This window comes from Pongo abelii, chromosome 10, assembly GCF_028885655.2.
Source record: "Pongo abelii isolate AG06213 chromosome 10, NHGRI_mPonAbe1-v2.0_pri, whole genome shotgun sequence".
Classification (NCBI taxonomy): Eukaryota; Metazoa; Chordata; class Mammalia; order Primates; family Hominidae; genus Pongo; species Pongo abelii.
The window spans coordinates 3,020,997-3,043,909 of record NC_071995.2 but is presented as its reverse complement, the minus strand read 5'-3'; the positions used below and the strand labels follow the sequence as shown (position 1 = coordinate 3,043,909).

Genomic DNA, 22,913 nt, shown 5'->3' with positions numbered 1-22,913 from the left:
TTAATCGAAAACTATAGGAAGGCTGGGCAGGTGGCTGATGCCTATAATCCCACCACTTTGGGAGGCCGAGGCAAGAGGATGGCTTCAGCCCAGGAGTTCAAGTCCAGCCTACACAAGGCAGTGAGACATCATCTCTATAAAAAAATTATTTTTTGGCCAGGCGCAGTGGCTCACACCTGTAATCCCAGCACTTTGGGAGGCCAAGGAGGGTGGATCACCTGAGGTCAGGAGTTCGAGACCAGCCTGACCAACATGGTGAAACCCCTTCTCTATTAAAAATACAAAAAATTAGCCGGGTGTGGTGGCAGGCGTCTGTAATCCCAGCTACTTGGGAGGCTGAGGCAGGAGAATCGCTTGAACCCTGGAGGCGGAGATTGCAGTGAGCTGAGATGGACTCCAGCCTGGGCGTGACAAAGCGAGACTCCATCTCAAAAAACAAAAAAAAAACAAAAAAAATTTTTTATTTTTTACTTTTCTTTAGAGACAGAGTCTCACTCTGTCACCCAGGCTGGAGTCCAGCGGCACAATCTCGGCTCACTGCAACCTCCACTTCCTGGGTTCAAGCGATTCTCCTGCCTCGGCTTCCCAAGTAGCTGGGACTATAGGCATGTGCCACGACGCCCGGCTAATTTTTGTATTTTTAGTAGTGACGGGGTTTCACCATGTTGGCCAGGCTGGTCTCGAACTCCTGACCTCAGGTGATCCACCCGCCTCGGCCTCCCAAAGTGCTGGGATTACAGGTGTGAGTCACCGCACCTGGACTTTATAAAAAATTTTAAAATTAGCCAGCCATGGTCGTATGCACCTGTAGTCCCAGCTACTCAGGAGGCTGAGGTAAGAGGATTGCTTGAGCCCAAGAGGTCGAGGTTGCAGTGAGCTGTAATTGTGCCATTGCACCCCAGCCTGAGTGGAGACTGTCTCCAAAAAAAAAAAAAAAAAAAATACAAACTATGGGCAGAAGCATGAAAGCTGCTAGGTGGTGAGTAAAACAGAGGATTTGAGGGATATAAGAGATCTCAGTCCTAAATTTCCATAGTAAGTCAACAGAGAATGTCTAGAATTACAAACTCAAAAAATAAAAGTGCCAAAGACAGCCAGTCCCTCCCCTCTAATTGCTATCCCCTTTTCTACAGCTACAGAGGGCTATAGCAGTGCATTGCTGGATTTTCCAATGCCTCTCGCTCCTAAGTATGGTCACCTGGCTGGGTTCTGGCTAGTAAATATTTCAGGGGTTAGTTTGCCAGTGTCTTCCTTAAATGTATCCAGGTCACTCTTCTTCATCCCATTCTCCTGTCTGCTAGCTGCAGTGTAACTCCTGGAGCTGGAGCAGCTGCTTGGGCCTTAAGGGAACATTCACAATGGAAGGCATGCTCATGAGCCACAAGACAGAAGCATCCTGGGTCCCTGAGAGCTTCATGGAGCAGAGCTGCCACACCTTCCCTGGACTACCTACCCTCCAGACATTTATAGGAGAGAGAAGGAAATTTCCCTTATATAAGCCACTGTTATTTGGGATCTGTTAAAGACAAACTTTATCTTAACTGCCACAAACACATTCAAGTATTTTATTTAGAAATACAGATGCAAGGCCGGGCATGGTGGCTCACACCTGTAAAATCAGCCGGGTGTGGTGGTACAGGCCTATAGACCCAACTACTTGGGAGGGTGAAGCAGAAGAATCACTTTAACCCACAGGGCGGAGGCTGCAGTGAGCTGAGATTGCTCCACTGCATTCCAGCCTGGGCGACAGAGCAAGACTCTGTCTCAAAAAAAAAAAAAAAAAAAAAAGAAAAGAAAAGAAAAGCCGGGTGCGGTGGCTCACGTCTGTAATCCCGTCACTTTGGGAGGCCAAGGCAGGCGGATCACCTGAGGTCTGGAGTTCAAGACCAGCCTGACCAACATGGTCAGGACCAACATGGAAAAACCCTGTCTCTACTAAAAATACAAAATTAGCCAGGAGTGGTGGCACATGCCTGTAATACAAGCTTACTCGGCAGGCTGAGCTGGAAGAATCACTTGAACTCGGGAGGCAGAGGTAGTGTTGAGCTGAGATTGCGCCCATTGCACTCCAGCCTGGGCAACAAGAGTGAAACTCCATCTCAAAAAGAAAAAAAGAGAGAAAAAGAAAGGAAAAAGGAAAAAATAAGCAACCATCAGAGCAAGAATTGGTCAGAGCAGGGACAACCTGGAGGGCCAACCCAGAAGTAAGGGAGACCCTGGAGAAGCCGAGCAAAGCAACAATGGTGGGGGTGGCACCAGTGTTGGGTGTGGGGGAGAAATGAATGGAAACCCGTGGGGGTGGGCAGCTGGTCTAGGGCCATCCTGTTGGAAGCCAGGCAGGGGCCCTGTTGTCACTGACTTCAGCCATTTAGAGACCCACTCAGGGCTCTCACTCCTGCCCCGAGACCACTGTTTTGAGCTTGGGTTCCTAGAGGACTTTCCAACGGGAACAGAAGCCTGATCTGGGCCTTCCAACAGCTATTCAGTTTTTATTCTTGCTTCACTTCTCTTTTTTCTTTTTTTTTTTTTGAGGCAGGGCCTCACTCTGGCACCCAGGCAGGAGTGCAACAGTACAATCACGGCTCAATGCAGCCTTGACCTCTTGGCCTCAAGAGATCTTTCTGCCTCAGCCTCCCCAGTAGCTGGGACTACAGGCTAGCACCACCACACCCGGGTAATTTTTTAAATTTTTACTAGAGATGGTGTCTCGCTTTGTTGCCCAGGCTGGTTTCAAACTGCTGGCCTCAAGTGATCCTCCCACGTTGGCCTCCCAAAGTGCTGGAATCCCAGGCTTGAGTGAGCCACCATGCCCGGCCCCTGCTTCGTTTTTCCAGATGCCCCCTCTTCCATCCAAAAGTCATCGTGGCCCCATGCCAACTGCTTGGTCCTTCCCATGCGGCGCTGAACAGTTTCTGTTGTGTTCTGCAACCCCAGCCACTCACAAAGATCAAGCGGTTTCTGGTGACCCTCTGCTGGGTTGCGGGGGACCTTTCCTAGGGGAGTGGTCTCCAGCACTCTGCCTCTCCTAGGAGCTCTCCAGGCTGCCTTGCAGAGCAGGTATCTGTGAGCTCACATTCCCCGCACCCCAGATGACAGGCTGGGACTAGACCCGTCTAACTCACACCAGGCACACAGAAGGCTCGGCATGTGTTTGTTGCATGAATGAGTGAGTGAATGAGGGAAAGAGGGGATGAGTGAGCATCCTTCACAGCCAAGGTGGGCAGCCTGCTGGTCAGGCACCTGCTGGGGTGCAGCTTATGGGGTGCTCCCCACCTGCTCTGGGGGGACGTTCTACCCCACCCAGACTCGCCCTTTCCAAGATTCCCACTCCCACTTCTGCTCACCGCCAGGGGCCCCACCCTCCACACCCTCACAGGCTTCTCCTCAGATGCCTTCATCCCTTGGGAGCCCAGGAAGGAAGAAAGCAGTGTCCACCCAACGAAGCCCCAAGTGATCATCCCAAGAAAGCAGTGTCCACCCGACGAAGCCCCAAGTGATCATCCCCTTAGGTGGCCTGGCAGGAACCCCAGGGTTGGGGTTCGGCCCCTTGCCTCAGCCTCAGGTGCAGGCCTGAACCTGACGGGCTCCTTACCATACATCTTGCCCTCGTCCGACAGGATGATTTTGCGCCTGCCGCAGGGCGGGTAGATGGCCAGGGCCTCCTGGAAACTCTGCTCAATGTCCGGGCTCCACACGCCCTCTGCATCATTGTCGATGGGCTTGTCCAGTGCCTGACTGCCCCCAGAGACGTTGCTCCCCTCAGGGGAGGTGGGAGAGCTCCACTCGTTGGAGGTAATGGTGCCGGCCTTGCCCTCCAAGGCTCCGCTTGGAGGAGCGCCCGTTGGACCTGTGGGGACAGGAACCACAGCCCCGGTGAGAAGTGGAAGAACCGCGTGCGCCATGGGATGAAGGCACTCCGGGGAGTGCCAGAGCCCGAATCAGTTGCTCAGGAAGCAAAGCGTGAAGTGAAAGATCTGTGAGAATCAGGCCTGGGGTCTTGAACAGGTCACTTCCCCTCTGGAGAGCTCGTCTTCCCATCTGTCGAATGAGCACAATGACCTAGGCACTCCCTGGTATCAAGGAACCCAGACAAGGGCTGAGAAGTAGGAGACAAGGACACAGTGCCAGGGATGCACTGACATTAAATCAACTCTGGGCAAAACGCATGCAAAATACTGGGTACTGTTGGTGGGAATGCAAAATGGTGCAGGCCGGGCGCTGTGGCTCACGCCTGTAATCCCAGCACTCTGGGAGGCTGAGGCAGGCAGATCACTTGAGGTCAGGAACTCGAGACCAGCCTGGCCAACATGATGAAACCCCGTTTCTACTAAAAATACAAAAATTAGCCAGGTGTGGTGGCGGGCACCTGTAATCGCAGCTACTCGGGAGGCTCAGGCAGGAGAATCGCTTGAATCCGGGAAGCAGAGGTTGCAGTGAGCCGAGATCCCACCACTACGCTCCAGCCTGGGTGACAGAGCAAGACCATATGACCCAATATCTGGGTATATACCCAAACAAACTGAAAGCAGGGTCTCAAAGATATATGTGTACACTCATATTCATGGTAGCATTATTCACAAGAGTCAAAAGGTAGAAGCAAACCAAGTGTCCATCAATGGATGAATGGATGAACAAAATGTGGTCTATACCTACAGCAAAATAGGAGCTTTAAAAAGGAAGGCAACCAGGACACGTGCTGCAGCACAGACAGACCTTTAGGGCATTATGCTGAGTGAAACACGCCAGTTACAAAACAACCCAAACACTGCATGGTTCCACTGACGAGGTATCTAAGCAGTCGCATTAGGCCAGGCACAGTGGCTCATGCCTATACTCCCAGCACTTTGGGAGGCTGAGGCAGGAGGATCCCTTGAGCCCAGGAGTTTCAGACCAGTCTAGGCAATATAGGGGGACCCCATCTCTACAAAAAATTAATTTTAAAAAAATTAGCCAGGTGTGCTGGCTCACACCTATAGTCCCAGCTACTCTGGAGGGTAAGAGGGGAGAATCACTTGAGCCTGGGAAGTCAAGGCTGCAGTGAGCAATGATTGCGCCACTGCACTCCAGCCTGGGTGACAGAGCAACGCTCTGTCTCAAAATAAATGAATACAATAAAATAAAAATAAAGTAGTCGGCAGGGTGCAGTGGCTCACACCTGTAATCCCAGCACTTAGGGAGGCTGAGGCAGGAGGATCATTTGAGTCCAGGAGTTAGCAAGACTTCATCTCTACTAAAAATTAAAAAAAAAAATTTTTTTTAAGTGGTCAAATAGAAACAGAGAGTAGAATGGTGGTTACCAGGGGCTTGTGGGAGAAAGATACAGAGTTGTGACTTGAGGGGTACAGAGTTTCGGTTCTGCACGATGAAGAAGTTCTGGAGATCTGCTGCACAGCAATGTGAGTATACTTAACACTGCCAACCTGGATACTTCAAGAGGGTTGGGATGGTACATTTTGTGGTCTTTTTTACCACAATGAAAAATTTTTTTAAATGCATATACAATATAATGTAGGTCACTATTCTCCTGTTCCCTTCCCGACTTGGGCTCTTTCTAAAAGAAACAGTCTGGGCAGCTCCTCACACACTGGAGCAACGGCAGGATTGACTTTCTGGTGCCTCTGGAGGCTCATGGCCACAACCCCACCTTCCCCTAACATGAGACAAATCCAGTGACCTCTTGGCTCCAACCATCCAAGCTGTAAGCTTCCAAACATAGTTCTCAGGGGTTTGCGAAGGAGCAGGACATACCAGTAATCTTAAGGCAGTTTTGGGTTATGAGTACCAGGTGGGAACCACATACCTCCCCGACAGCCCTCCCAGAGCCCCCAACTTCTCCCCATCCCAGCCACTGAGTCCACTTGTAAAGGAGGACCTCAGCCCATCACACACATTGCCTGTCCCTTCTCCACTACTAGCCTTGAGGAGCAATGCAGTCCAGCAGCCCAAACCCAGGCTGGGGGTCTAAACCCCTGAGCTTGACCACTTCCACCTCGGATCCTCTGAAGTGGGAAGTCCCAGAGCATTCCTCGCTTATCATTCCCCTCCATACCCTCAAAACCCTCATCTCCCACCCATGGCCTGTGAGAAGGACAATTTCCTTCACAGAGAGGCGCTGTGAGGAAGGGGTGAGGATCGAGAGAAGGGAGGGTCTAAGTGTGAGAGGCACATCCCAGGAGAGGTCAAAAGGAGCTTGGCAAAGCAGCTGGCACAGACAGGCAGTGGGAAGGAGGTTAGAGCCACTGACACGTAAAGCAGGAACCGGTCGGGCACAGTGGCTCACGCCTATAATCACAGCACTTTGGGAGGCCGAGGCAGGGGGATCACCTGAGGTCAGGAGTTCGAGACCATCCTGGCCAACATGGCGAAACCCCGCCTCTACTAAAAATAAAAAAATTAGCCGGGCATGGTGGCGGGTGCCTGTAATCTCAGCTACTCAGGAGGCTGAGGCCAGAGAATCACTTGAACTTGGGAGGCAGAGGTTGCAGCGGGCCAAGATGGCGCCACTGCACTCCAGCCTGGGCGACAGAGCAAGACTCCATCTCAAAAAAAAAAAAAAAAAAAAAGAAAGAAAGGAACGCCCCCTGCCCAGGAAACCTAAGCCAGCTCCTTCATCTTGCTGAAAAGGGCACTGAGGCCCAGAGGCCTAAGGACACGCCGAAGGTGGCGCACTGAGGCCAAGGTGCAGGCCAAGGTCTTGTTCTCAGCCCTTCAGAGTCACTGGCCTTTTTAGTGTAACAAGTGTCGCCTGTTGACTCTGCGGCTGTTAAAGTAAGTTTTCATGAGAGTTTGGGGGCAGAGTCGCTTGACTGGGAATAAACTAGTTTATTCTCTTACCAGAAATTCTGGTCTTGATTCTATCCTGAACATGAAAACATTTTTCCATACCTCCAAAACAAACTTCTTTTTTTTTGTGGGGGGACAGAGTCTTGCTCTTTCACTCAGGCTGGTGGGAAGTGGTGCAATCTGGGCTCACTGTAACCTCCGCCTCCCAAGTTCAAGCAATTCTCCCACCTCAGCCTACTGAGTAGCTGGGATCACAGGCACACATCACCACACCCAGATGATTTTTGTATTTTTAGTAGAGACGGGGTTTCGCCACGTTGGCCAGGCTGGTCTCAAATTCCTGACCTCAGGTGATCCATCCACCTCAGCCTCCCAAAGTGCTAAAATCACAGGCGTGAGCCATCATGCCCAGCCCAAAACAAACTACTTAAAAGAGCTGTCAACTTTAATTTCTGGCAATATAGTAGATAAGATGATTTTAAAACTCTCACTCTATAAATAAATTTAGAAATGACTGAGCAAAGCTCCCTTAGTAATGAGGAAGCTGGTTTTTTATTTTTTATCACTTTAAATTTTTATATTTTTTTATTTTTTAGAGACAGGATCTTGCTCTGTTGCCCAGGCTGAAGAGCACTGGCGAGATCATAGCTTAGTACAGCACTGAACTCATGGGTTCAAGAGATCCTCCTGCCTCAACCTCCTGAGTAGCTGGGACTCTAGTCACGCACCACCATGCCCAGCTAATTATTTATTTACTGTAGAGATTATGTATTTACTGTAGAGGTCTCACTATGTTGCCTAGGCTGGTCTTGAACTTCCAGCCTCAAGCAACTCTCCCTCCTTGGCCTCCCACAGAGTGAACCACCATGCCCGGCCACAACTGGGTTTTAATGGCTGCTCAGAGATGAGACCTTAGACCTGAGAGATGCAGAGAAGCTGAAACTGGGAACTATACCTAAATCCTCAGAGAACCAGTAGAACACTGACAAAATATGACAGCGAAAATTCTCTGGGCCAAGCGTTCGTTCTCTGGGCCAGGCAAAGCAGCTCATGCCTGTAATCCCAGTACTTTAGGAGGCCGAGGCGGACAGATCATTTGAGGTCAGCAGTTCAAGACCAGTCTGGCCAACATGGCAAAACCTCATCTCCACTAAAAATACACAAATTAGCTTGGCACGGTGGCACACGCCTGTAATCCCAGCCACTCGGGAGGCTGAAGCAAGAGAATGACTTGAACCTGGGAGACAGAGGTTGCAGTGAGCTGAGATCACGCCACTGCACTCCAGCCTAGGCAACAGAGACTCCATCTCAAAAAAAAAAAAAAGATTCTCTGTCTTAGCCTAAATTCTAGATATAAAAAAGGATTATTAAAAAAAAGAATTTGTAACCAAGGGCCTACCCTTTAATGGATTTGAAATTTGAATTTTATATTGCTTAGTAACCTCTAGCCAATTCTTAAAAATAAACAGTGGTCCCAGGCTGAAAATCTCTGAAGAGATTATGTTTAAATGATTATTGACCTAAATAAGGAATTGTAAATATGGGAAAGAACAAGATATTATCAAAACTACAAAGTAGGCTGGAAAAAGAACCATATCAACATTTAAAAATAAACATTTTAGTCATTGAAATTAAAAACTTAATGGTTGAGATTAACAACTTAGATACAGCTAGATAAAGAAGTAACAATCTGGAAGACAGAGGTGAGGAAATTACCCAGATGTATTTTTTAAATGACAGTAAAGAGCAAGGAGAACAGAATAAGGCAATTCAACATCAGAATTCCAGAAAAAGAGAACATAGAAAATAAATAAAGTAGAGCAACATTTGAAGAGATAACAGCAGGCAATTTTCCAGATTAATAGAAGAGATGACTCCAATAATTCAGGAAACATGCTGAATCCTAACCAGGATAAATTCAAATAAAAGGAACACATAACGTAGGCACACTGCAGAATACCCAAAACAGAGATCTTAGAAGCATGGAGAGTGAAAAAGGGCAGATTTACTAGAAAGGAAGGACTATTAAACTGATATTGAACTTCTTGATCTGGTGTGGTGGGTCATGCCTGTAATCCCAGCACTTTGGGAGGCCAAGGCAGGTGGATCACTTGAAGCCAGGAGTTTTAGACCAGCCTGGGCAACATAGTGAGACCCTTGTCTCTACTAAAAATACAAAAATTAGCTGGGCGTGGTGGTGGGCGCCTGTAATCCCAGCTACTTGGGAGGCTGAGGCATGAGAATCGCTTGAACCCAGGAGGTAAAGGTTGCAGTGAGCCCATATCGTGCCATTGCACTCCAGCCTGGGCGACAGAGGGAGATTGTGTCTCAAAAACAATAATAACAACAAACTGATAGCAAACTTCGTACCAGTAACACTAGAAGACTCAATATAACATCACCAAATTGTTAAAAGAAAATATCTGTTAATCTTGAATTTAAAACCCAAACAAAAAATCATTCATGAGTGAAGATTAAATAGAGGCATTTTTAGACAAAAATAATAGAGAATTTACCAATCAAAGAGCCTCATTGAGAAAAACAGGGCTGGGCATGGTGGCTCATACCTATAATCTCAGCACTTTGGGAGGCCGAGAGGCAGGAGGGTTGCTTGAAGCCAGGAGATCCCACAGGGTGGGGGCTTGGTTCCACAGGACTGCCTCCCGACTTCCATGCCCTGGGTTGTTTTACCTGTGCTTCTGACCCACCAGCTATAGATGGGGTTCCTACAACCCTCTCATTAGGATCAATTAACCTGCCAGAGTAGCTCAAAGAACTCAGAGAAACACTATCTACCTTTACCAGCTTATTCTAAAGGATCTCACAAAGGATAGAGATGCATAGAGCAAGGCACGTGGGACGGTTCAAGAAGCTTCTATGTTCTCTCCTGGGTACGCCACCCTTCAGGTCCCTCCACGTGTTCAGCTTTCTGGAAGCTCCTCGAACCCAGTCCTTCTAGGTGTCTACGGTGCCTTCATGACATGGGCGTGACTGATTAAACCATTGGCCATTGGTGATCAACTTGACCTTCAGCCCCTCTCGCCTCCCTGAGGTTGGAGGGTGTGGCTGAAAGTTCCACCCCGCTAATCCTGCCCTTGGTCTTTCTAGAGTCTGGTCCCATCCTGAAGCTACCTAGGGACTGCAAGCCCTAAATAGACTCATTAGCATACAAAAAGACACATCGTTTTGAAGATTGCAAGGATTTTAGGAGTTGTATGGCAGGAAACTGAATGAGGTCCCAATATATCTTTTTTTTTTTTTTTTTGAGCTTTTTTTGCCCAGGCTGGATGGAGTGCAGTGGCACAATATGGGCTCACTGCAACCTCCGCCTCCCAGGTTCTAGTGATTCTCCTGCCTCAACCTCCTGAGTATCTGGGATTACAGGCACCCGCCACCTCGCCCGGCTAATTTTTGCATTTGTATTTTTAGTAGGGATGGGGTTTCGCCATGTTGGCCAGGCTGGTCTCAAACTCCTGACCTCACATGATCCACCTGCCTCAGCCTCCCAAAGTGCTGGGATTACAGACCTGAACCACCACACCAGACCCCTAGTATATATTTCACAGTGTCACAATATCTAAATAAATGGAGAGAAACTGTGTGTTCATGAATGGGAAAACAATATTATAAAGATGTTGAATCTCTCCAAATAAATCATAAATTCAATGAAATTGTGATTATTTTATTTTATTTTTCTTTTTTTGAGATGGAGCCTTGTTCTGTCACCCAGGCTGGAGTGCAGTGGCGTGATTTCAGTTCACTGCAACCTCCACCACCCAGGCTCAAGTGATTCTCCTGCCTCAGCCTCCCAAGTAGCTCGGATTACAGGCACGTGCCACCACCACGCCTGGCTAATTTTTATATTTTTAGTAGAGACAGGGTTTCACCATGTTGGCCAGGCTGGTCTTGAACTCCTGACCTCAAGTGATCCTCCTCCTCAGCCTCCCAAAGTGGTGGGATTACAGGTGTGAGCCACCGTGCCCGGCCCTGAAATTGTGGTTTTAAAAAATTCCACATAGTTTTCCACAAAGCTTAACAAGCTGATTCTGAAAACACATGGAAGAAGCAGGAGGAGTCTGCAGTCTTCCAAGTCAGCTCCAGGCTCCCTTTCTCCATATTCCCTGGGCTCCATATTTCACCAGACTCATTCTATAAAGATTTGTCCCTGGGTTCTGACCTGACCTCTTCTTTTTAAACCCTAAACAGACTCCTGGGGGGACCCCACCCAAGGCTTGCATTCCCACTCTGTTGGTTTAATCCCCAAATCTGTGTATCTTTCCTGAGGTGAAGGTCCTCACAGAAACTGCCTACCAGGCATCTCTAATCAATCTCCAGAGCTCCTCAAACTCAACATGCCCAAAACCAAGTGTTCAGCTTGTCCCCAAATCCTGTTCCACCTCCTCGGCTCTCTCTCAGGAAATGAACCACTATCCATACAGAGACCACAAAGCTAGGAACGCAGTCACGCACTGCATACCAAAATTTCGGTCAGCCCCAAACGTTCATTCCAAGAGGGTCCCATAAGATGATAATGGAGCTGAAAACTTCCTACTGCCTAGTGATGTCAGAGCCATCCTACCGTCGCAGCCCCACACATTCCTCACGTGTGTCTGGTTGCACTGGTGTAAAACAAATCTACTGTGCTGCCTGTTGTGTAAAAATCTAGCACACACAATTATGTACAGTACACAATCCTTGATAATAAATGACTATGTTACTGCTTTATATATTTACTATACTTTTTATCGTCTTTTTTTAATATAAATCATAAATTCAATGAAATTGTGATTTGATTTTATTTTAATTAACTAATTTATTTTTTTTGAGACAGAGTCTCACTCTGTCACCCAGGCTGGAGTGCAGTGGTACAGTACCAGCTCACTGCACCTTCTGCTTTCTGAGTTCAAGCAATTCTCGTGACTCGGCCTCCCGAGTAGCTGGGATTACAGGCACGTACCACCACGCCCGGCTAATTTTTTTGTATTTTTAGTAGAGACGGGGTTTCACCATGTTGGCCAGGCTGGTCTCGAACTCCTGACCTCTGGTGATCGGCCCGTCTCGACATCCCAAAGGACTGGGATTGCAGGCATGAGCCACCACACCCGGCCTTTATCATCATTTTAGAGTGTACTCCTTCTACTTATAAAAAAAAAAATTACTGTAAAACAGCCTCAGGCAGGCCCTTCGGGAGGCATTCCAAAAGAAGACAGTTACCCTAGGAGATGATATCTCCATGCAAGTTACTGCCCCTAAAGGCTTTCCAGTGGGGCAGAACATGCAGGTGGAAGACAGTGATACTGACGATCCTGACGCTGTGCAGGCCTAATGTGTGCGTTTGTCTCTATTTTTATTATTTTTTTTTAGTTTCAATTTTTTTGAGATGGAGTGTTGCTCTTGTTGCCCAGGCTGGAATGTGCTGATGCGATCTCAGCTCACTGCAACCTCTGCCTCCCGAGTTCAAGCAATTCTCCGCCTCAGCCTCCCAAGTAGCTGGGATTACAGGCAACCTCCGCCATGCCTGGCTAATTTTTTGTATTTTTTTGGTAGAGACAGGGTTTCATCCTGTTGGCCAGGCTGGTCTTGAACTCCTGACCTCGTGATCCAGCCGCCTCGGCCTCCCAAAGTGCTGAGATTACAGGCGTGAGCCACCACGCCTGGCTGCTATGTCTCTGTTTTTAACGACAAAGTTAAAAAGTAAAAAAACAGCCAAGGCAGGTGGATCATGAGGTCAGGAGCTCGAGGCCACCCTGGCCAATATGCTGAAACCCCGTCTCTACTAAAAACACAAAAATTAGCCAGGCATGGTGGTGCGCACCTGTAATCCCAGCTACTCGGGAGGCTGAGGCAGGAGAATCGCTTAAACCCGGGAGGCGGAGGTTGCAGTGAGCCAAGATCATGCCACTGCACTCCAGCCTGGCGGACAGAGTGAGACTCCGTCTCAAAAACAAAAACAAACAAACAAACAAAAAAACATTTTGTAAACAGAAGAAGGCTTATAGAATAAAGATATAAATTAAGAAAATATTTTTGTACAGCTGTACAATGTGTTTGCATTTTTGGGTTTTGTTTTTTGTTTTTTTTTTGAGACAGTCTTGCTCTGTCACCCAGGCTGGAGTGCAGTGGCACAGTCTCGGCTCACTGCAAGCTCCACCTCCCGGGCTCATGCAATTCTCCTGCCTCAGCCTCCTGAGCAGCTGGGACTACAGGTGCCTGCCACCACGACTGGCTAGTTTTTTTGTATTTTTAGTAGAGACTGGGTTTCACCATGTTAGCCAGGATGGTCTCGATCTCCTGACCTCGTGATCCGCCCACCTTGGCCTCCCAAAGTGCTGGGATTACAGGTGTGAGGTGTTTGCGTTTTAAGCTAAGTGTTATTATTAAAGAATCAAAAAATTAAGAAGTTTATAAAGTAAAAAAGTTACAGAAAGCCAAGTTAATATATTCTTGAAGAAAAAACATTTTAAATATTTAGTGTAGCCTAAGTATCTCTTTTTATAAAGTCTACAGTAGTATCAGTAATGTCCTAGTGTAGAGTAGTGTACAGTCAAGCCTACAGTAGTGTACATTCACTCACCACTCACTCACTGACTCACCCAGAGCAGCTCCCAGTCCTGCAAGCTCCATTCACGGTGTACCCCATACAGGTGTGCCATTTGTTATCTTATATTTTGTTTTCACTGTACCTTTTCTATGTTTAGGTATGTTGAGATATACAAATACTAACACAGTTACCATTGTGTTATAGTTGCCTATAGAACTGAGTATAGTCACATGCTGTACAGATTTATAGCCCAGAAGCAATAGGTTGTACCACACAGCCCGGGTGTGTCGCAGGCTACACCATCTAGGTTTGTGTAAGGACGCTCTATTATGGTTGCACAAGGATGAAATCGCCAAGAGACACATTTCTCAGGAGGCATCCCCTTCGTGAAGCAGCATATGACTATGTTTTGACTTTTCCCTCTTATTAATATCTCCCACATCTAACTAATGACCACATCCTGTCTTTCTGTCGCCTAAATGTCTGCTGAATCTACTCTATCTCACAGCCCTAATCCAAGCTTCCAGCAATGCACATCTGGATGACTGGTGCAACCCCATTCAGGCTCCATAATCTCTTCACCCCGCCAGAGTGATTTTTCTAAAATGCAAACCTGATCACATGATTCCGCTACCTAAAAATTTTCAATGCCTTTTCTTTGCTCTTAAGATAACACTACACACTCCATGATGGGATTTTCTAGCGCTTGCATCTGCTGATCCCTGCTCTCCGGCCATACCTTCCGCCCACAGGCACCACCCTCTGTACTTCCTTCTTTGAACCCAACTCCAAGCCCCAAACTCAGCCATCCAAATCACCCCTCAACATGCTAGGCTCTTTCTCCACTCCTGGTGGAGGTGCTGTTACCCGAAACTTCCCTTCTATTCTTTGTTCACCTGACCAACTCTTGCTCAGCCTTAAGATCCAGCCATATGTCACTCCCTCTGGGAAGATGACTCCAACCTTAGCAGACTCCTGCCTTTCCATATCCAGCCCCCATCTCCCAGTAAGGACTGGTCTCCACCACACTTTAGACACCAGGGGACAGGGACAGCTGTCTTCCTCTGTAAGTCCTCAGCACGCTGCACAGAGCTGATGAACACAGAATGAACAAACGAAGGGATATTTGTTAAGTGTTATTGTGGAATAATGATTTCTCTGTCGGGAGAACAGATTGCTCTGTGCTTAGTTTTGGGAAACAAAAGAAACCTCAGGAAATGTCTGGATTTTGGCATACCAGAAAAAGAGCTTGAATTGTGCATAAATCCCTTTGGGGCTTATTTTGGAGGCTTGTAGAATGGAAGTGTGATGTATGGGAAGCAAGAGCCTGGCTTTGGTTCCAGTTCTACCACTAACTGCACAACCACAGACAAACCACGTCATTTCTCTGGGCCTCATTTTGGTCATCTGTAAAACAAGAAGGATGCCCTCATCGGGATCCAGGGTCCTTTCTGTGCTAGCAGTATCTGCGGTTCACACTCCCTCCCCAGATCCCAGAAGTCTCCAGTGGCCTCTAAAAGTACCTTGCAGACTTTCACGTGTGGCTCTGCTCAGAAGGCTGGGGAACTGATCCATCCCGGAGGGCTGTCCCGCAGGAGAGATGACATAGTGAGATGTCATCTAGTGTAGGGCCTGACACAGTCAGTGCTCATAAGAGCTATTTCTTATTGTCTTCATTGTTATTAAGCCATAAACAATGCCAAGTAGAAAGTCTCAAGCCCTAATGCCTAATATTAATACTTAATTAATTAATCATTTCAATACCTGAGGCCTCTTAAGTCCTGGTTGTAGCCTAGATTTTCTTCTGGACCTGACACTAAGTACAGATGGATGCCCTGAGTCAGGTGGAGGGTGCGGCGGAGGCCAGGATGTCAAGAGATGGAAAAGAGGGCCGCCACCTCCCTTACCCCACCTGACCCCTTCTATGGTCTCTGGGCCCTGCTCCTCCTCAGAATTCCCCTTCCTTCACCCAAGCTGAGCTGGACTGGCCTGGTGAAGTGGGCACCATCAGTCCCTGCAGAAGCTGGGCCTAGGGCAGCCCAGCAGAACACACACCTGGGGAGAACCAAAGACTCCTAATGCCAGACCCTGCCCCACGAGTGGGGTTTTCTGAGGACCTGCACTCCATGTCCCTAGGATTGGGTCTGTCCCAGGAAAAGCAGGGCAGCAGGTCATCCAAGGCCCTGGGCCACAGGATTTGTTACTGAAATGGAGTTGCTCCCAGCCCCACGTGTCCCTGGTGCTCCAGGTTCACAGTCGTCACTGGCGAGCTCCTCCTATCTGCCCGCGGCCCACATCCCGGGGCTGGCAGCTGCCTCCCGCCACCAGGCAAACCTCCCACGCACCGCCCTGCCCTGCAGCTCATGGAATGGGGTAAGCCAGCACCAGCCTCCTCCTCCTTCCCCAAGTGCTCCACAGTGACCCAGGAGGGCCTGCCAGGGGACAGCCGGAGGCGGGGGACAGATGGCATCGTGGAGCTGGGCCATGCGCTGTGAACAGAAGAGTAAAAATAATCCCAGACTTGGTTCTCAGGGCCCAGCCTAGGAGCCTCTACTCTGCCTCAGCCCCACCCAAAAGCTACAGGGTAGCCCCCAGGGCAACCCCAGAAGACAGCAGGTTGCTCCATCCTAGGGCCCACAGGTGCTAATTACTCAGGAATTTCCAGAAGGATCAGGAATGTATGGGCTTTTATTAAGATCTCCCTAATACTCAGAAGAGTAAGCTCCTCCAAAAACACTTTCAGGACAGGAAGGGAATCAGGATGCTAAGTTCCAAATGGAGAGGCCAAGCCTCAGGGAGGGCAAAGGACCTGCCCAGAGAAAAGGCAGAACCGGACCCCAGGCCAACCTGACATCCTCTCCCCAGTCCGATCCATCTCACGCTCCCAGAGCCCTCCTTTCAGAGCCTTCTGCAGCCACTGTGATCCCTAAGCCCCTCACAACTCCTCCAGCCTCTAGAGCTGTGACAGAGAATTCAGAAGAAAACACCCCGATTTTGGGGGTCACTGGGCTTCATCTCTCAAAATAAGAAATGAAGAAGTCTCTTCATTTTAAGAGAAATCATCTCTTAAAATGAGACAGGGGAAAGAGGAGCAGCAGACCCCAGCCTTCTTCCAGGTGCATCCCCACTACCCTCCAGCACCCCTGGGCTTCTCACCATCTCCTGAGCCCCAAGTCTATTCATACTGCTTCCCTGCTTAGGGTGGGCCTCAGTACTAATTTAATTCCTGCCAACAGTCCATCAACTAACTCTTTACTTAAAGTACCTGTTCTTGGACTAAACTCTAGAGAAAAGGGTCCAGACCCTCATGGGGCTCAGACTTCAGATGGGGATGGGAGACTAGACAGACATGCAAACAGGTAAGTGCTATGGAGTGTCAGAGGCTTGGGTGGAGGTAGGTACAGGGCACAAGCGGGTGCAGTGAGAGGCCCCCTCCACCCTGAAGGGTTCCCTGAGCCCTAGTTCCCAGAGGCCCCTGAGCTGCTACACTGATTGCCTGAATGTGCCGTGCTACTCTGGCCCATCAGTTGTCTGCTGTCTTCCATGCTAACTAAGCTTGGAAACTCAGGAGCTGGGAGACCAAGGGAGGAGGCCAGGGGACCTGGGCAGGAAAGAAGAAGCTGTCCTGCAGGCAGTGCCGGGTGGGCTGTGCTGCCTCCTCACACAGTGCAAGCCCCTGTGCGCTGGGCAGGCAACCCTGCAGGACGGATACAAGCAGCCCAGCACTTGTGGGAGGGCTGAGTGTCAAAGTGGTGCCCAGGACACTGAGGGACACACGTTTTACTACTTTAACACTAGGAGGTGCCAGTTTCAAATGCCCACTCTGTGTCAGGCACTGGGCAAAGCACTTGACTACATCCTGCCCCCATCCCCTTGAGGTAGCTGCACTGCCCCATTTGGCAGGTGAAGATGCTGAGGCTCCTAAGGCGAAGTGCTGTGTCCCAGCCCAAAGCCAGTAAGAGACAAGGCTCAGTCTGTGGCTCTGAAGCCCTTCCCCACTGCAAGCTGCCTCTTGCCCATCATGATGCTGCTTTTTTTGAGATGGAGCTTCGCTCTTGACCTCAGATATCTGCCCACCTCGCCCTCCCAAACTGCTGGGATTACAGGCGTGAGCTACCGCGCCTGGCCATGATGCTTCTTTGACCTATTTTACCAACTTTTTTTGTTTTTTAATTGAGACAGAGTCTTGCTCTGTCACCCAGGCTGAAGTACAGTGGAGCGATACGGGCTCACTGCCACCTCAGCTTCCTAGGTTCAAGAGATTCTCCTGCCTCAGCCTCCTGAGTAGCTGGAATTACAGGCGTGCACCACCATGCCCGGCTAATTTTTGTATTTTTAGTAGAGGTGGGGTTTCACCATGTTGGCCAGACTGGTCTCGAGCTCCTGTCCTCAAGTGATCCGCCCGCCTTGGCCTCCCAAAGTTCTGGGATTACAGGCGTGAGCCACCACATCCGGCCTATTTCGCAAACACTTCTGTTGGTAATAGGAAGGGGGATGATCTGACTCTGCAGCATGAGGGACGCAAGTTAGATGTGCAGAGTAGGAGGGAGGAGTAGCCTGGATTGGCAGGCTAAGGGAGCTAGAGAAGTTCATCTCTGCAGACATGAAGACCTCTTGGTCTCTTTCGTTGCATGGACCCCACTGTTCCCACAGCCTCCAGTGAAGGTCCCAGCGGAGAAAGGCAGGGTTCCCAGGGTTTGTGTGAGGAAAGAATCGCAGGGGAGAAAACTGCTCTCCAAAGTATAAGTGAAGAGACTAAGGCCCTGAGAGGGGAAGTGACTTGCCAAAGACCACAAAACCTGTTAAAACTGGGACTAGAACTACATCTTAGGCCTGCACTTTTCTGCCACACAATTCCAACCTCCATGACTGTCGCTGGATGCCTCTCAATGAGCACAGGAGAGGGCTTGTTCCTAGGGAGGAGAGGAACAGGCTCCCCTGCCAGAAAGATCTCTCCCTGCTGATTCTCATGCCTAACAACTCAGCACGAGTACTTCAGTCCTTGTGCCCTTCATTTACTCACTGTTCACTGGGCATGTACTATATGACAGGCATTGGGCGCTGCTCTGGTATGAATGTGCCCCTCAAAGTTCGTGGGTTAAAAACTTAATCCCCAACACAAGAATGTTGGGAGATAGAGCCTTTAAGATATGATTGGGCCTTCCTGAATGGGTTAATGCTGTCATCTCAGGAGGGAAGGAGGGAGAGTCATCTATGAAGATGCAAGTACAGTCAATCCTCATTAATCACCGAATAGTCACAGATTTTGTATTTGCAAGTTTGCCAACTTGCTAAAATTTCTAACCCCCAAATCACTACTCCCAGTATTTTCACAGTGATTTGTGGACACGTGCGTGCGCTGAGCAGCCACACATTCTCACTGCCTGACGTGCACGCACCCAGCTGAGGTCGGCAACGCCGCGCTTTGTCTACCTGGGTCAGCTCTCCTGCAAGTATCTTGTTCTGGGTCTATTTAGTGCTATGACTTCTGCGCTTTTGCAGGTGGTTTTGCTGCTTCAAGTGGCCCCAAGCATGGTGCGGAAGTGCTGTCTACTGTTCCTAAGCAAAGAATGTCAAAAGGCACCAGGATAGTCAAAAGGGGCAGCAGCCCAAATGTCCATCAATAGAGGAATGGATAAACAAAATGTGGTGCATCCAGGTAATGGAGGATGATTCAGCCTTAAAAAGGAATGAGACTGGGCGCGGTGGCTCACGGCTGTAATCCCAGCACTTTGGGAGGCTGAGGCAGGCAGATCACCAGAAGTCAGGAGCTCGAGACCAGCCTGGCCAACAAGGTGAAACCCTGCCTCTACTAAAAATACAAAAATTAGCCGGGCATGGTGGCAGGCACCTGTAATCCCAGCTACTTGGGAGGTTGAGGCACAAGAATTGCTGAACCGGGGAGGCGGAGGTTGCAGTGAGCTGAGATCACACTACTGCACTCCAGCCTGGGCGACAGAGTGAGACTCCATCTCCAAAACAAATTTAAAAAAAGGAACGAAATTCTGACATAGGCTACAACATGGATGAACCTTAAGGACATTGCACTAAGTGAAACAAGCCAGTCATGAAAGGACAAATCTCATGTGATTTCACTTCCATGCAGTACCGAGAATATGCAAATTCATAGAGACAGCCGAAGAGAGACTATCGGGGGCTGGGGATGGGGGAATGGGGAGTTTCACTCATAACATTAACAATCATTTTCAGGCGCAGTTGTTCACACCTGTAATCCCAGCACCCTGGGAGGCCGAGGCACGTGGATCACCTGAGGTCAGGAGCTCGAGACCAGCCTGGCCAACATGGTGAAACCTGTCTCTACTAAAAATACAAAAATTAGCCGGGGGTGGTGGCGCAGGCCTATAGTCCCAGCTACTTAGGAGGCTGAGGCGCAAGAATCACTTGAACCCTGGAGGCAGCAAGCCAAGATCGCACCACTGCACTCCAGCCTGGACGATAAAGTGAGACTCCCTCTCAAAAAAAAACAAAAACAAAAACAAAAAGACAAAAAAAAACAGGCAGTTACTGTTTAATGGGTACAGCATTTCAGTTTCGGAAGATGAAAAAGTTCTGGAGATGGAAGCAGGAGACTGCAGCACAATTGTGAATGTCCTTAATGCCACTGAACTGCACACTTAGAGTTCAAATGGCAAATTTTATGTTACATATATTTCTCCAAAAAAATTGTTTAAAGCACACCAGGAGATAGAAGACAAAAAGAAGAGGGCAGAGAAGGAAAAGAGGGACTGCAGGGGACCTGGGCCCGAAATACAGGAGCAAAGGAAAGGGCCTGGTTATAGCTGGAAAAGAAACGAGAAGGACAGGAGAGGCCCCAGGTCACAGGCAGGTGAGTCCCGAGGGATGGAAGGAAAGGGATTGGTGGAGAAGGAAAGAACCCAGCAGAGAAATGGATTGGGTTGGGCTGGGCTGGGCCAGGCTGTGTACTCAGTTGGAAACAAACAGATCCCACTGTGATTTCGGAAGGGCCAGGGCCTGCCAGCGGCCAGAAAAGGGCCCTTCTCAGAAAACAAGACCAAGAAAACCTAGGTGTCCCGGGGCCTGAGCTCCCACCACTGGAGTCCCTTTGTCTTGCTGAGCAGTGCCCCTTCCTCTCCTGAAATGCAACAAGTTCTCGGGGAAAGGCCACATGAAGTCCTGGACACGTTAAAGATGCCTCAGAGTCCTATGACCTGAGTGAAACCTGCCTCTCACCAGCTACGTTGCACAGCTGTTCAGCAACTTATTGAACTTCCCCAAAGCTTCTGTTTCATCACCTGTCAAATGGGGATGAGCATTCCTGCCTGCAGAGCCACTGAGGACTGAGAAAAGCAAGTAAAGCCCCTGCAAGGCAATGCACGGCAGCACCTTCCCGGCTATCCTTTGGTGTGAGGCCTTCATCACATCTGGCTTCAGGATAGGACGGGAACGGGGAGCAGGTGAGAAGAGGGGAGGCCCCACAATCCTTCCCAGGCTAAGGAGATGTTGTAACAAAAGTCAGAGAGCTGGACCCCTTCAGCAACGCCTGGTCAAAAGAGAGAGGAAAAAGAAGGGAAGGGAGAAAGGGAGAGAGAGCAGGAAGAGGAGAAAGAAAGAGAGAGAGAGGCGCCACGGGGCAGAGATTTAGCGTTTGGGATCTGGACTCAGACCCCTGAGCTCAGATCCTGGCCCAGCCTCACAAGGACCTGGGAGTCCTGAGCAAGCTACTCTAATCCTCAGTGTCCTCCCAACCACTGAAGAGGCACCAATGCAATCTCAATCTCCCCAAATAACAGCTGTGAGGATTGAATTCCATCATGTCCATGAGACAGGAGCACAGAGCCTGGCCCAAAAAGGGGCTCCTCGCACGTGATTCAAGGTCATTGCCCTGTAGTCATCACGAGGGATCATGGAGGGCTGGACGGAGAGGAAGGAGCAGGAGGCCTGCAGGCTAGCAAGAGGGGAGGTAAATTAAGTAAGTGGAGATGGCCTGGGATGCAGGCCAGCTGGGAGGAGTCTCCAGTGGGAGGGGCAGCTCAGAGAGCAACGGAGGGAGATAAGATTCCTAAATGCTGCAGGACCCAGCCCAGGCCCAACCCAAGCAGTCTCTTCCCACCCAGCCCCCAGGCCCGTGCGGCAGTGGGGTGGTGAGTACTTGCCTGGACCCAGCATCCCATCTCCTCAGCTCTCAGGGAGGTGGAAGCTGGGAACCCCACCCCCAACCCCTTCCGCATCAGGGGCGTGGGTGTCTGCAGGCCCCACCCAACACATGCAGGAAATGGGTCAAGGCAAGTGGTGAACAGAGCCCTTGCCCCCGGCCTCCCCTCAGCCTCTGGACAAAGCTGTGATGAAACAGGTTTAGTTCCAGAACAGTGCCCAGCCCAGAGGCCCCTCGAAACAGGTACCCAGAGGAAGGCAAATTAGCCTCCAAGCGCAGCTTTGCCACGGATTCGTGGTGCCTCTTGAGCCAGTCACTTCCCCTCTCTGGGCCTCAGGGCCTCCATTTGCAAAAACAAAAGGTTGGGGGAGTGTAATACTATTCAGCAAAAAAAAAAAAAAAAGAAATGAGCTGCCCAGGCGTGGAGGTTCACGCCTGTAATCCCAGCACTTTGGGAGGCCGAGGTGGGCAGATCATCTGAGGTCAGGAATTCAAGACCAGCCTGGTGTCTTGGTGAAACACAAAACGGTGTGTCTACTAAAAATATAAAAATTAGCCGGGCGTGGTGGCACGTGCCTGTAATCCCAGCTACTCGGGAGGCTGAGGCAGGAGAATCACTTGAACCCAGGAGGCAGAAGTTGCAGTGAGCTGAGATCATGCCACGGCACTCCAGCCTGGGTGACAGAGCGAGACTTTGTCTCGAAAAAAAAAAAAAAAAAAAAAAGCCATGAAAAGACATGGACGAAACTCAAATGCGTATTACTAAGTTAGAGAAGCCAATCTGAAAAAGCCACAGAGTCTATGATTCCAACCATATGACATTCTAGAAAAGGCAAAACTACAGAGACAGTCAAAAGATCAATGGCTGCCAGCAGTGGCAAGCAGGGATGAATAAACGGAACCTGGAGGATTTGGGGAACAGTGACGCTATTCTGCATGACACTGTAATGGTGGGTACACATTATTTATTACCCATGTCCCAAAACCCGGAGTGGACAACACCAGGAGGGAACCCTAATGTGAACTATGGACTCTAATAATGTGCTGGCCGGGCGCGGTGGCTCACGCCTGTAATCCCAGCACTTTGGGAGGCCGAGGCGGGTGGATCAGATCACCTGATGTCAGGAGTTCGAGACCAGCCTGACCAACATGGGGAAACCCTGTCTCTACTAAAAATACAAAATTAGCTGGGTGTGGTGGCGCATGCCTGTAATCCCAGCTACTTGAGAGGCTGGGGCAGGAAAATTGCTTGAATCCGGGAGGCGGAGGTTGCCATGAGCCGAGATCGCGCCATTGCACCCCAGCCTGGGCAACAAGAGTGAGACTCCGTCTCTGATGATAATAATAATAATAATAATAATAATAATGTGCCGATATCGGCTCATTAATTGCAACAAACGTACATCAACTGCAACAAATGCAAGATGTTAAGACCAGGAGAAACTGACTGGGGGT

At 49.3% G+C, this 22,913-nt stretch overlaps 1 protein-coding gene across 2 annotated transcripts in view; it reads right to left on the bottom strand.

The window, feature by feature from the left end:
* Positions 1-22,913, bottom strand: part of TEAD4 (TEA domain transcription factor 4) — an 83,358-nt gene that overhangs the window by 44,575 nt on the left and 15,870 nt on the right. For both annotated transcript variants that reach the window (XM_063711990.1, XM_054526678.2), the window contains one exon: positions 3,593-3,847. In XM_063711990.1, coding sequence (XP_063568060.1) covers positions 3,593-3,599 — 7 coding nt within the window. In that variant the 5' untranslated portion in view covers positions 3,600-3,847. The remainder of the gene's footprint in view (positions 1-3,592; positions 3,848-22,913) is intronic.